The sequence below is a fragment of the Hyperolius riggenbachi genome, chromosome 12 (genome assembly GCF_040937935.1).
Source record: "Hyperolius riggenbachi isolate aHypRig1 chromosome 12, aHypRig1.pri, whole genome shotgun sequence".
NCBI lineage: Eukaryota > Metazoa > Chordata > Amphibia > Anura > Hyperoliidae > Hyperolius > Hyperolius riggenbachi.
Window position 1 is genome coordinate 179,925,555 of NC_090657.1, and position 13,702 is coordinate 179,939,256.

A 13,702-nucleotide genomic window follows, 5' to 3' on the forward strand; every position below is an offset into this window, starting at 1 on the left:
CCGGCCCGGGGACCACTTTCTGACCAAATTTCTCTCCGGGGCCCGCCTGGGGGGGGGGGGGGGGGAGAGACAATGTCGTGTGCATCGGGTTACCCGGGGGGGGGGGGAGGGCATAGTTAGCATAGTTGCCCCAGTATAGGGAGTTCAGTTGCCCCAGTATAGGGAGTTTAGTTGCCCCAGTATAGGGAGTTTAGTTGCCCCAGTATAGGGAGTTTAGTTGCCCCAGTATAGGGAGTTTAGTTGCCCCAGTATAGGGAGTTTAGTTGCCCCAGTATAGGGAGTTTAGTTGCCCCAGTATAGGGAGTTTAGTTGCCCCAGTATAGGGAGTTTAGTTGCCCCAGTATAGGGAGTTTAGTTGCCCCAGTATAGGGAGTTTAGTTGCCCCAGTATAGGGAGTTTAGTTGCCCCAGTATAGGGAGTTTAGTTGCCCCAGTATAGGGAGTTTAGTTGCCCCAGTATGGCTAGTACAGTTACCCCAGTATAGCTAGTATAGTGCCCAGTATAGGTAGGTAGTGCCCCAGTATAGCTAGTATATAGTGCCCCAGTATAGCTAGTATGCCCCAGTATAGCTAGTATAGTGCCCCAATATAGCTAGTATAGTGCCCCAATATAGCTAGTATAGTGCCCCAATATAGCTAGAATAGTGCCCCAATATAGCTAGAATAGTGCCCCAATATAGCTAGAATAGTGCCCCAATATAGCTAGAATAGTGCCCAAATATAGCTAGAATAGTGCCCCAATATAGCTAGTATAGTGCCCCAGTATAGCTAGTATGCCCCAGTATAGCTAGTATGCCCCAGTATAGCTAGTGTGCCCCAGTATAGCTAGTGTGCCCCAGTATAGCTAGTATAGTGCCCCAGTATAGCTAGTATAGTGCCCCAGTACAGCCAGTATAGTGCCCAGTATGGCTAGTATAGTGCCCAAATATAGCTAGTATAGTGCCCAAATATAGCTAGCATTGTGCCCCAGTATAGCTAGCATTGTGCCCCAGTATAGTAGCCCCCGCTCACACCCCTCCCACCGCGGCCGCCGCTGCAGTTACCTTTGCCGGCGGTCTCTTTACATTCCCCTCTCTCTCGCCGGAGTGTGGGTCATAGCAGCGCGCCCCGCGGCTGCTGTCATGGAGAGGGATGAAGCAGGAAAGAGAGCGGTTCCCATAGTAACGGCGCACCGCTACAGGAAGCCGCTCTCTCTCTCCTGCTTCTTCCCTCTCTATCACAGCAGCCGCAGGGCGCGCTGCTGTGACTCACGCTGGCAAGAGAGAGAGAAGGGGAATATAAGAGACCAAGCGGCCGCCAAAGGTAACAGCAGCGACGGCCGCGGAGGGGGCAGGCAAGAGGACAGTCCCGCGGCCCAACTGAAAACGTCCTGCGGACCACCAGTGGGCCGCAGGCCACAGGTTGGGGATCCCTGCTGTAGAGAATACGTTTTCTGCAGGAGTTCGGGGACTAGTGTTGCTCTTGCGGAGTACGATGGTACGATTGAAATCTTAAATTAGCCAGCGCTGCCTGCGGGAGAATGGGGGGGGGGATAACTTACCCATGCCGCTGTTGTTAGATGATGCGCTCCATTCAAGACTCACGTCACTCCCATGCTTCCTCCTTCAACCCGGGAGGAAGAAGCATGGGGGTGACATGGAGTGTATCGTCAGCGACGGCATGGGTAAGTTAACACCCCCTCTCCCGCAGGCAGAGCTGGCTCATTTAAATTTCTATTTCAAGTGCTACTCTGTAAGGGCTTGTTCACACTATGAGCGTCTGTGTATTTTTTGTCAGCGCCGGCGGCGATTTTAGAAATCTTCCTAAAAGCGCTTGTGCAATGATTCCCTGTGAGTGTTCACATATGAGCGGTTCGTTTCCGATCTGCTTCCAAAAGCTTCCTGTACCATTTTCTAAGCTCTTTGACTCAATGGAAGGTATAGGGAAATTGCTAAGCGCTTGAAAAAGCGCTTTGTATAGCGATTTCCAGAGCACTTTTTTTAAGAATACATTGTATGCTTTTCTGGGTCAAAGAGTTCACTTCCTGATTGAGATCAGGGAGTGAAAATCTCAATCACTCATCAGAAGCGCTTACACAAAATCACCCAACGCTCAGAAAACACTGGGAAACGCTTGAAAAAAAATCACGCACAAAAACGCTCAGCGCTTGTGATTTGTAATGTGAACATAGCCTTAGAGCTACCCTACAGTCTACACACCGGAAGCTGGCTGGTATGGGGCTTCGGGGTTTGATACGGGGAAGAAGTCAAAGCCGGTAAGCATGCCTACTTCAGTTTACCAACTTGCCTTCCAAAAGAACGAGGCCTGCTTTGTGTACATGAAAGGAAGTGTGGCTGTGATAGATGTCAGCACTCCATGTGTTTGTAGTGACTCAGTGGTGGCTCCTCCCCTTCCTCACACCTCTCCTCCACCTTCTTATTTATAGCCTGTGAAGAAGAAGAAAATTAAGCGTGAAATCAAGATTCTGGAGAACTTACGAGGTGGGCCCAACATCATCACACTGGCTGACATAGTGAAAGATCCCGTGGTGAGCCTGGCTGTTTATGCCTAAAATAGATGCTGATCAATGAAAGCACATGTTTACTGCCTGCCAGGCCCATTCATGTCCGTAACTCCCTGTCTGCTCTCTGTTACAGTCCAGAACGCCAGCGCTGGTATTCGAACACGTCAACAACACAGATTTTAAGGTGAGGCCTAACATCCATCAGCAGATTTTACCATGAAGCTTTTGTTACCTTGGCTGGAATGTAGTGCTTCAACCAGGGCTGTGGAGTTTGAGCAATTTTGGGTACCTGGAGTCAGTGATTTCATAAACTGAGGAGTCGGATGATTTTTTTTTTACCAACGCCACCACTCTGGCTGCAACAGACTCTTAGAATTTGTATGCTTCTCTGTGATTTGAAGTGTCTGAAAACAGGTTACTGTGTTTCCCTGCGTTACTTACCTCAGTAGGTGGAAGCCTTGAAATGGTCCGTTGGCTTACCTGGTCTTTCTGTGCTCCTCTGCTGGAAACCTGTAGACCAGGGCTCCCCAACAACGTTCTCAAGAAGCAACAGTGCATGCTTTGCAGGAAACCACAAACATTTACAGGTGGGGTAATTAACTTATTTTGGTTCCTGGACATAGTTTCTACGTCCAGGAACTATGCGCGCTACTGCGAGCTCCCGCGGCCGATCGCGCGCGTGCACGCGCACTCCCGGCCACGGATTCGGTAGCCAGTGAATCAATGTATCGGGCTATGGTGCCCGATCATTGATTCCTCTCCCCCGCTGAAAAAGCGACAGCTTCTCTCGGAAGCTGCGCCTTTTCTGGCCGTTCCCTTCCCGATGCGTCACTGTAAGCGTATGTTACGCTTAGAGTGACGTCATGTAAACTCATGGCCGCCATCTTGTGGCCAAAAAGTAATACTACACCTGTAAAAAAAAAAAATTTAAAATTAACACACATTTACATTATAAAGCTATTGTTTACCTCCCACCCTCCCAAAACCACCCAAATAAAATGTTTACTATAAAAAAAAAACATTACAATAAAAAAAAGTAAATATTTACCTAAGGGTCTAAACTTTTTAAATATCAATGTAAAGATGAAATATTTCTATATTTTTTTATTTTAAACTTGTAAATAGTGATAGATGCAAAACGGAAAAATGCACTTTTATTTCCAAATAAAATATTGTCGCCATACATTGTGATAGGGACATAATTTTAACGGTGTAATAACCGGGACATATGGGCAAATACAATACGTGACTTTTAATTATGGAGGCATGTATTATTTTAAAACTATAATGGCTGAAAACTGAGAAATAATGAATTTTTTCCGTTTTTTCTTATCCTTCCTGTTAAAATGCATTTACAATAAAGTGGCTCTTAGCAAAATGTACCCCCCAAAGAAAGCCTAATTGGTGGCGGGAAAAACAAGATATAGATCAGTGCATTGTGATAAGTAGTGATAAAGTTATAGGCTAATGAATGGGAGATGAACATTTCTCACGTGAAAACGACGGAACCTGAATGGGTTAATGTCTCAGCAGAGCTGAGATCTGTGGATTTTCACAAAACATGCACTGTTGGTGGTACTTGAGGACAGGGTTGGGCAGGGCTGTGGAGTCGGAGTCGTGGAGTCGGAGTCGTGGAGTCGGGCAATTTTGGGTGCCTGGAGTCGGAGTCGGGAAAAAATGCACCGACTCCGACTCCTAATGAATTTGTAACTGTAATTAAAATAGAAAATATGATAAAATGTTCTATTTCTCAGATAATAGTCATTAAAAATAATGTATATATACAGTATATATACAGTAAAAGCTGTGCTTTGTCTACAAAAATGAAATGAACCAATCAAAATTAGTTACTTGTGCTGCTTCAATAAAGCAGTCCCCGTATTTTTAAGGTCAGATATACATATCTGATTGTGACTGTATATATGATGTGCACACAGGAATCTCTTATATATGTTACGGCCAGAACCCGAAGTTTGGCCACTTCTAGTTCTGGCCGGCCACTTCGGGTTCTGGCCGGCCAATGCGCGAAGTGGCCGCTGCGCTGCGGCCAATGTTAGAAATGGATTGATTCCTCTCAGGTTAATGTATCTTCTGACCGCAGCGCAGCGGCCAAACGTATCACAACTTAGTGAATTTATTGCAATTCAGCCGGCGGCAATGTAACAATTCAAGCCGCCGGCTTTTTCTCTGCGCCTCTCTCTCCTTCCCCCCCCCCCCCCCCCTCCTCTTCTATGGGCAGCCGGCGGGGACACGAGTGGCAGCTGGAGTCGTTCGTCGCGGCAGGGGAATCCTGCCGTTCTTGCAGAGCGGGTGCTGGCAGAAGCAATGTCTGCAGCCTCCCCGCTCTGCTGCCCTGGCGCCACGAACGACTCTCGGGGACACGAATGTCCCCGCCGGCTGCCCATAGAAGAGGAGCGAGGGGGGGGGGGGGAAGGAGAGAGAGGCGCAGAGAAAAAGCCGGCGGCTTGAATTGTTACATTGCCGCCGGCTGAATTGCAATAAATTCACTAAAGTTGTGATACGTTTGGCCGCTGCGCTGCGGCCAGAAGATACATTAACCTGAGAGGAATCAATCCATTTCTAACATTGGCCGCAGCGCAGCGGCCACTTCGCGCATTGGCCGGCCAGAACCCGAAGTGGCCGGCCAGAACTAGAAGTGGCCAAACTTCGGGTTCTGGCCGTAACATATATACTAAATAACATCTATGCTGTAAGAATAAAGCCTGATGTGTAGCCATGTCACTAATAGAGATGGTCAACGAGATGGAAATAATTCCGCATTGATGCTGATTTATGCAAATGTACGCACTCCCTTTGCTGATGAAATCAAATAATTTGATATGTTATTAAAATTTGGTTTGGTGACTACAAATTAAAGGGTAACTGAGACGGATGAAAAGTAAAGTTTTATACATACCTGGGGCTTCCTCCAGCCCCCTTCAGGCTAATCAGTCCCTCGCTGTCCTCCACCACCCGAATCTTCTGCTATGAGTCCTGGTAATTCAGCCAGTCAGCGCAGTCCAGCCGCATGCCGCTCCCACAGCCAGGAACATTCTGCACCTGCGCAATAGTGCTGCACAGGTGTAGCATGCTCCTGGCGGCGGAGTGTGTACATGCGCACTACGCCTGACTGGCTCAAGTACCTGGACTCATAGCAGAAGATCCAGGTGGTGGAGGAGTACAACGAGGGACTGATTATCCTGAAGGCGGCTGGAGGAAGCCCCAGGTATATATAAAACTTTAATTTCATCTGTCTCAGGTTTACTTTGTTACACAGTAGTACTATACTCTACATATGCACTCCCCACAGAGCTGCAGGGAATCCACTGAGAATGCTGTGCACATTGAACACAGAGGTGTTGTCTTGTTTACAATCTCCTCATTCCCCTGCAGAGTACCTGCACATCATTCTTACATGTACCCACACTTACATTGCCTAGGGCCTGATAGATGTTCTTTGTTCCGGTTTGTACCTTTTACAAGTACTCTTACCAAGTACTAGTTTTAGTCTAAAGGGAATAAATATAGTAGTCTACATATCCTTCTCACTTCAGTTGTCTTGTAAAATTCCTAAGCGTTGGCAGTTAAGAGACGAATTTCATGTTACATACTTTTAATCAACAAAATTGTAATATGCAAATTAGAGGAGTCGGAGTCGTGGAGTCGGAGTCGGTGGAATCCTAAACTGAGGAGTCGGAGTCGGTGGATTTTTGGACCGACTCCACAGCCCTGGGGTTGGGAAGACCTGCTCTAAACCCTATGCAACATAAATACTGAATATTGCTTGCCGCTAAGCTTTCCTCTGTGTACAAAGGCGGCCGCACTGCCCAGGCCCAAAGACAGTCCGCACAGTAGCATGAAGCTGCTGGTGCATTACTTTTTTTTTTTTTTTTTTCCTCTGTGCTCTAGCGTCTCTGCTACTGCGCAGGAGAACACCCACTGGCACCTATCTGTTTACACTATACCAGGGAGGGGTGAACAGCTGGGAAGATGAATAGGGTCCCGGCTGGCAGCGGTGAGGTAAGTATCTCCTTTCTATGCAGTACGCTCCGGTCCACGTGGCGGTGATTGACAGCGCCACTCGCGCAGTACGGTCGGCCTGACGTCTTCACTGCGGACTGGGAAGCAGAGGCGGCGAACTGCTGCGGGCAGAGCTGCTTCGAGGGACATGCTGGGGGCTGGTCGAAGCCCTGGGTAAGTAGCACTTATTTTGCCTAATAATGCCTGATAACTCCTTTAAAGGGAACCAGAGATGAACCTAGATGGGAAAATGAAAAAGATGTTATACATACCTGGGGCTTCCTCCAGCCCCATCCGCTGTGATCAATCCCACGCCGCCGTCCTCTGCTGCCTGCATCTATGAGAACCGGCTCCAGTCACTGACGTCATCGGAGTCTGCTACGCTGGAGAAGTGCGCCCTCTACGTATCTCTCCGGCGGCTGCTGCACAGATATGCAAACAGCGCACTTTCCTTACGCTTAGACTGGCTCCGACTGATGGAACAGCGGGGACCTGTTTCTCATAGCTGCGGGCAGCGGAGGACAGTGGCGGGGTATCTATCAGAGCGTATGGGGCTGGAGAAAGCCCCAGCTATGTATAAAAGCTTTTTCATTTCATCTATGGTTCCCTTTAAGGACCAGTGCCTTTTACATTTTGCTATTCGTAATCACTGTGATTGGTAATCCGTGATCACCTGGTAAAGAACTAATGAAACTAGCTCCTTACCGATAGAAGTAACATGAAAGCCGAGATTGAGAGCTGCAAGTGTGGCATAGATTCTTACTTCTGCAGTCCCGAACTGGGTAAAGGATAACTGAAGCAAAAGAGATATGGAGGCTCCCATATTTACTTCCTTTTTTAAGCCAGACCAGTTGTCTGGCTGTCTTGTGGATCCTCTGCATAGCTCCTGAACAAGCATGCATATCAGATGTTTCTGACATGGTCAGATCTAAGTAGATTAGCTGCATGGTTGTTTCTGGAAAAATAAATATGGTACCCTCCATATCCCTCTCAATTCAGTTGTTCTTTAAGTTCCTGATGGGAAAGTTTCCCTTAAATGATAGATATTATGAGACACCTAAACATAAATACATATGTACTAGTCCTGATTATTATTCCTATAAAAAAAGTCTGAATTCCCTTTGTTTTCCTCCACAGCAAATCTTAAGACTAGCTCTGTAATCTATGCAAATGAAGCAGTCGGTCAAATTTTCCCCATGTACTGAAAAGTAAATACAGGCCAAGATGCTTTCACCTAGCTAGGGAAAAGATACTGATAGTTTGAGTTTAAAAGGTCATTACTACTTTGCTTTGCAGCAGATTGGTGCAGATTTTACATCACTGTCATTGCTGTTTAAAAACTCATCTCTTAAACTGAAAATAAAAACCAGACTCTGGTCTGTTACTAATATTTAATTAGCCATTGATACTACAAATACAAATAGTTACCTCATAAGTTTATTTTTGGATCAAGATATAAAAGTAATGGGAATGTAGGACTATTCGGGATGCTGTAGTGCAATAGACATGCTGTTACACAAAGTGAGTGTGTCAGGAAACCAGTGCACACAATGTGCTGTGCTTTATTTAGGATCCCCTGTGATCTGTAATTCTCATGAGATTTGCTGAGATTTGATCTGCGGCATAGACCTGCCCTAGCAGCACATTACAGGACTGCGTGTAATGTGAGCGGAGTGTGCATGGCGGCTCTCATCATTCACTGCTGCAGAGTGCAAGTAGGGACACAGTTCTGCATGGGAAGAGCAAATATAGCAGTCACCATTATTTTCAGTGTAGAAACCATTGTTCTGCGAACTACATTCTCTGTACTAGGAAGAAATGCAGGTGTACATGGAGAATCCTGCATGTTTCTGAAATCTTTAGAGAGAACCTGAGGTGGCATCACTACCTGCTCCACGCCGCTTCCCAGATGCCTCTGCACCGCTCTCTGTGGCCCCATTTGTCCTCTGCCGCCTCCAGTCACTGGCAGGTGAATCAGAGATGGCCGCGACTCGGAAGTACTTCCTGTGTCACAGGTTAGCGGTCGATTGGAGGAGGGGGATGAGTGATACAGGGGAGGCAATGAGGGGGGAGGCGCAGGGGAGCAGGATGGTTTATGGCTGAATGTAAACAGGAGGCTAGCGACATTCAGATTGTCGCTCATTTGGGGGGGGGGGGGGGGGACTGGCGGCAGCACCAGAAGGACACAGAGGCAAGTCACTTAGCAGAGAACATGCCTTTGTGTGTAATTATGTGATCTGCCTCGGGTACTCTTTAAAGCAATCCTGAAGTGAAAATAAACTTCTGAGATAATGAATTGTATGTGTAGTACAGCTAAGAAATAGAGCATTAGTAGCAAATAAAATAGTCTCATATTGTTTTCCAATACTGGAAGTGTTACATTTCAGTTATCCATGCAAAAGAGCTTCTCCGGACTATTCGACCGCCTGAATACAGCTTGAGAAAAGGTTTCACTGCAGGAAAGTTTTTTTTTTTTGTTTTGTTTTATAGTTTAAAAGACTGTGTGGATTCTAAAACTGCAACTGTGCCATTGATACTATGCTATAAATCTGAGACTTATTCTTTGCTACTAATGTTCTATTCATTATCCGTACTACACATGCAATTCGTTGTTTTGTTTTTCTTCGCTTCGGCTTTACTTTAAATTGGCTTTACTCTCGCAGTGCACTAACCTACTTGTTTTTGTCTCTTTCTTGGTTTTCACAGCAGTTATATCAGACTCTAACAGATTACGACATTAGGTTCTATATGTATGAAATATTAAAGGTAAGTCCAGTATTTTAAATCTTTGCTGCAGATGCAATTGTTTCCTGTGTATTATCATGCACACAGTTTTATAAGGAGAACATGGAAGCAACAACTATACAGCCATGCAGAAAATAAGGCAAAATGACAATATGATTTTGAAAGAGTACATAGAGAAACGTGCCAGCAAAGGCTGCAATGATGTTGTCAAAGGGTCACTATAGCAAAAAAAAAAAAAAAAAAAAGTAAGCCGTTACAATCTGACAGAACTAACTGGTTTTGGACTAGTCATTCTCCTCATGCAGGATTCTCTGGGTTTTCTTTATTGTCCAAAGTATTTCCTGAATGGCAGGGGGCAAGTGTAACTGACAAAATAGTGTGCAAGTGAGTAGGGATGCTGGGTGGTATCTCAGTAGTTTGACACTTAGCATCTGCTATTTATGAAATGCTTCTGAAAACAAAGAAAACCCTGAAAATCCCCCATGAGGAGATGTCTAAACCTGTTGGTTCTGTCAGATTTTAGCTGCTTACTTTTTTTTGCTTTAGTGGTCCTTTAACAAAGGCATAAACTGCAGCAGATTGGTATGTATATGCAATAGATACAGTATTAAGCCGCATCTACACGCGTAGATGCGGCCACGATGTTCCTTATCAATCGAGCCGCTGATGCGGCTCGATTGATAAGATCCGACAATACGGATCTTCCCTCTGCCGATTCTCTGCTCGCTCCCCGCGAGGGGACAATGGCAGGGAATCGAGCGGAAGATAAGCGGGGACGAGCGGGGAATCGAATGTGGCGCACGCGCGGGGACATGGAAGAGGCGATCCGGCGGCTAATTGAGCCGCCGGATCACAGCCTCATCTACCCGTGTAGATGAGGCTTAAGACTGTACAGTCTGATACAATAATCTTATTTGAAAAGCTGACATATTAGAATTTAAGTATTATATGCTTGAATTCGTAGGCCTCAGTTACTTTAATTGAGTTTAGTTAAGACTTGATGTGCTGAATCTCCCTTTAAGGATAGTTTCTCTTAGAGATAAAGACAGTTCTGATTTTCAGTAGAACATTGTACTGGAACTCCCAAGGCTGTATCAGAGATATCCAGTGCAGAGGCCAGACCAGCTGTCGACTAACATACAACACACACAAGCAATAGAACACAGCAGTACATGCATCCAGCTACATTTAAAGGAATACTATCAATGTATGCATTTATTTTTAAATGCTGTATGTTGTAGCACACATTAGGGCAAGTACTAGGAGCAATTTGATTCCTCACACAGCTGTTCCTCTCAGCTGTAAAATCCTCCGTCAGTTTTGGCGTCAGTGTTGGATACAAAATGTATCTAATACTGAGCTCCCAGAGGGCTAGACCATATCTCTGCACAGGGGAGTTGCTATCAACTCCTCAGTTTATAGTTTAATTATCACCTTGCTGAAAGAATCTTGTTGATATGGTGGTAAGGGGTTAAAGATTCTAGCAATGTGTGTTTATTATCTTTGCTTCTCTTGACTGATAAAGATACGAATAATGCTAATTGTAAACAGTGATCTGCCCCTCTCAGCAGCTTGTAAAGTGGATGCAGCCTGGAGTGTATCACCTCAAGCAGACAGCCAGGCAAGCAGTCTGAGTGTAAACACAATAGCTAGTTATATTCCAGCAATATTCCAGCTCATTTAGTTACCTGTTACCACCTCAGATCAGCCTATTTCTCCTCATGTCTGCTGCATGCTGTGAGTGACACAGTGAAATACATTTGTGAGCTGTGTGACAGAGCAACCAAGCAGCTCAGGGTGACCCAAACTACTATGAGCTGTGTGAGAAACGAGTTTTTAAGCAGGGATAGTGAGAGAGAGACCTGGGTGAATAAATAAAGTGCCCCTAGCACTAGTGTGTGTACACTAATATAGAGTATGAAAAAAAAAAGTCGTTTCAATCGATAGTACTCCTTTAAGTGGTCAGCAGGTGCTCGTCAGCCAATCAGGATGCACTATCATACACCCTTTACCTGCCATACCACATCTAGCAGCCATTAGCATTCAGGTGGGAGGCATCAGTTGGATGCCATCGCAAGATTGCGTCGCTAGCAGGACCGCCCCGTGCAGGCATCCCTCCCACAGGGGTCCCTCCCTAACCGCTCACCTGTCCGCCATGTCCTAGAGCTGAAAGAAAACGTTTAAAAACACACGATTGGTTCGCACTATGGCCAGGGGCCATGGACCTCTCTCACTGGCCGGGGGCCCCAAGGCCAACATGCGATACCTGGAGGGGAGTGCAGGTTGGCCTGGACCTCTCACACCCAGGCTCTGGACCTCTCACATCCAGAAAACCCACCAACACTGCCTCCATAATGAATGCTAAATTCAACACACACAAGCAATAGAACACAGCAGTACATGCATCCAGCTACATTTAAGTGGTCAGCAGGTGCTCGTCAGCCAATCAGGATGCACTATCATACACCCTTTACCTGCCATACCACATCTAGCAACCATTGGCATTCAGGTGGGAGGCTTCAGTTGGATGCCATCGCAAGATTGCGTCGCTAGCAGGACTGCCCCTTGCAGGCATCCCTCTCACAGGGGTTCCTCCCTAACCGCTCACCTGTCCGCCATGTCCTAACAACATAAACAGGAGCTATTATTCTGAAAATATTCTCAAAAGTACATTAAACAATGGTCTCTTCAGAACAAGGGGATAGTTCATTGGAAAATTGAATTTTCCAGTGCATGCGCAGTGAAGACTGCGCTTGTAATATTACGGGTTCTTATCAGCCAATAGCAGGTGATGAGTTATTGATCGGTCCCTGCTCAGATGAGGTCACGTTTAACTCTTTAGAGGTTAGTATAAGGGCTACCGAGGGGCTGCTTCTGACTGAGGACTTTATTCACTTCCTTTTACTACTTTCATTCTTCTATCTTGTAAATTCAATCAGACAGTTGTAACATGTGTCTTAATGGAAAGTCATGGTTCTACTTATGTTGTCCTCGCAGGCCCTGGATTATTGTCACAGTATGGGTATCATGCATAGGGACGTGAAACCACATAATGTTATGATTGATCACGAGCACAGAAAGGTATGTCTTGATTGCAGAGTCCCACCACAAACCTCTCAGCTCCCTGAAGGCATCTTCCAGATCTTTCCCTCTCCTTCTCTCCTCAGCTCCGGCTAATAGATTGGGGTCTAGCAGAATTCTATCATCCGGGTCAGGAATACAATGTGAGAGTCGCCTCCAGATACTTTAAAGGGCCAGAGTTGCTTGTGGATTATCAGGTAAGCCTTTCTCACTTGCCCTCGGTGGTTTCTGTTACTTGTCCTCTGAGAAGCGGTGGTGGTGATTCTTGGACCTCCAGCTGGATGTCCTCTAGACTCTCTCTCGAGCTTTTTCATGAATGTAACCCTTGTGTGTTACAGATGTATGATTACAGTTTAGACATGTGGAGCTTGGGCTGCATGCTAGCCAGCATGATCTTCAGAAAGGAGCCATTTTTCCACGGACACGATAACTATGATCAGGTGAGATGAGCTTACTGTAAACCCATAATGGATTTGTTCCCAATGTCGCGGCTTCATTTCATTCACTGAAACACAAGACACCAGAATTACTTCTGCTCCTTTAAAACAACTCTGATGCAACCTAAAATAAGACTTAGATACTCACCTATTTAGTGGAAAGGCTTTGGATCTAATAGAGCCTTCCAGGTCCTCTATCTGTCTCCTCGTTCCCCTGTTGTCCTCCATTGAAGATTGACGCCTTCAGGACTCCTCTGAAGCACTTGCATCCCCGACTGCTCTGAGACAAACATCTGTTCTGCATGAGGCGGGACTAGTGCATGCGCATTAGATCCGCTCCTCTTCAGACGTACTTGGACATTTTTTTCCTTGCTTCACAGTTCCTTTATGCCTGGAACCCACTACAAATCGCTAGTACAATCGCTAGCATTTTTATAAAGCGATTTGTAAGCGTTTTCATGACCGTTTTCTGGCGCTTTTGGGATCGATTTTAAAGTGTAAGCTTTTTGCCAGCGATTGTGTAGCGATTTGCAATTAGTGATTTGAATTCTGATTGGTCCTTTCAATGTATCATAATTTTATTTACAGTTTGCAGTCGTACTCAAATCGCTATGTGTAGCGATTCATGAGCGATTTGCCAGTGCTTCAGTACATTACATTGAAGCGCAAACGCTTTCAAAATGCTGCATGTCCTGCAATTTTGCTAATCGCAATCGCTACTGTGGAATTTGTTACATTGACATTGGCAGAGCATTTAGGGAAAGCGCTAGCGATTGAAAGCGCTCCCCAAACGCTCAAAAAATCACTCTAGTGGGTTCCAGCCCTTAAAGTATCTGTTATGTTGTAAATTAATTTTCTGCCATATAAACATTTTGTGAGTACTTGCATATGGCCCTGTGATTGTTGAAGATGCCTTA

The 13,702-nt window shown here is 45.7% G+C and overlaps 1 protein-coding gene across 7 annotated transcripts in view; it reads left to right on the forward strand.

Annotated features, from left to right (window-relative positions):
• CSNK2A1 (casein kinase 2 alpha 1) overlaps positions 1-13,702 on the forward strand; it is a 242,837-nt gene that overhangs the window by 212,538 nt on the left and 16,597 nt on the right. For all 7 annotated transcript variants that reach the window (XM_068262805.1, XM_068262806.1, XM_068262809.1 and 4 more), the window contains 6 exons: positions 2,425-2,526; positions 2,636-2,686; positions 9,229-9,288; positions 12,265-12,348; positions 12,435-12,545; positions 12,687-12,788. In XM_068262805.1, the coding sequence (XP_068118906.1) occupies positions 2,425-2,526; positions 2,636-2,686; positions 9,229-9,288; positions 12,265-12,348; positions 12,435-12,545; positions 12,687-12,788 (510 nt within the window). The remainder of the gene's footprint in view (positions 1-2,424; positions 2,527-2,635; positions 2,687-9,228; positions 9,289-12,264; positions 12,349-12,434; positions 12,546-12,686; positions 12,789-13,702) is intronic.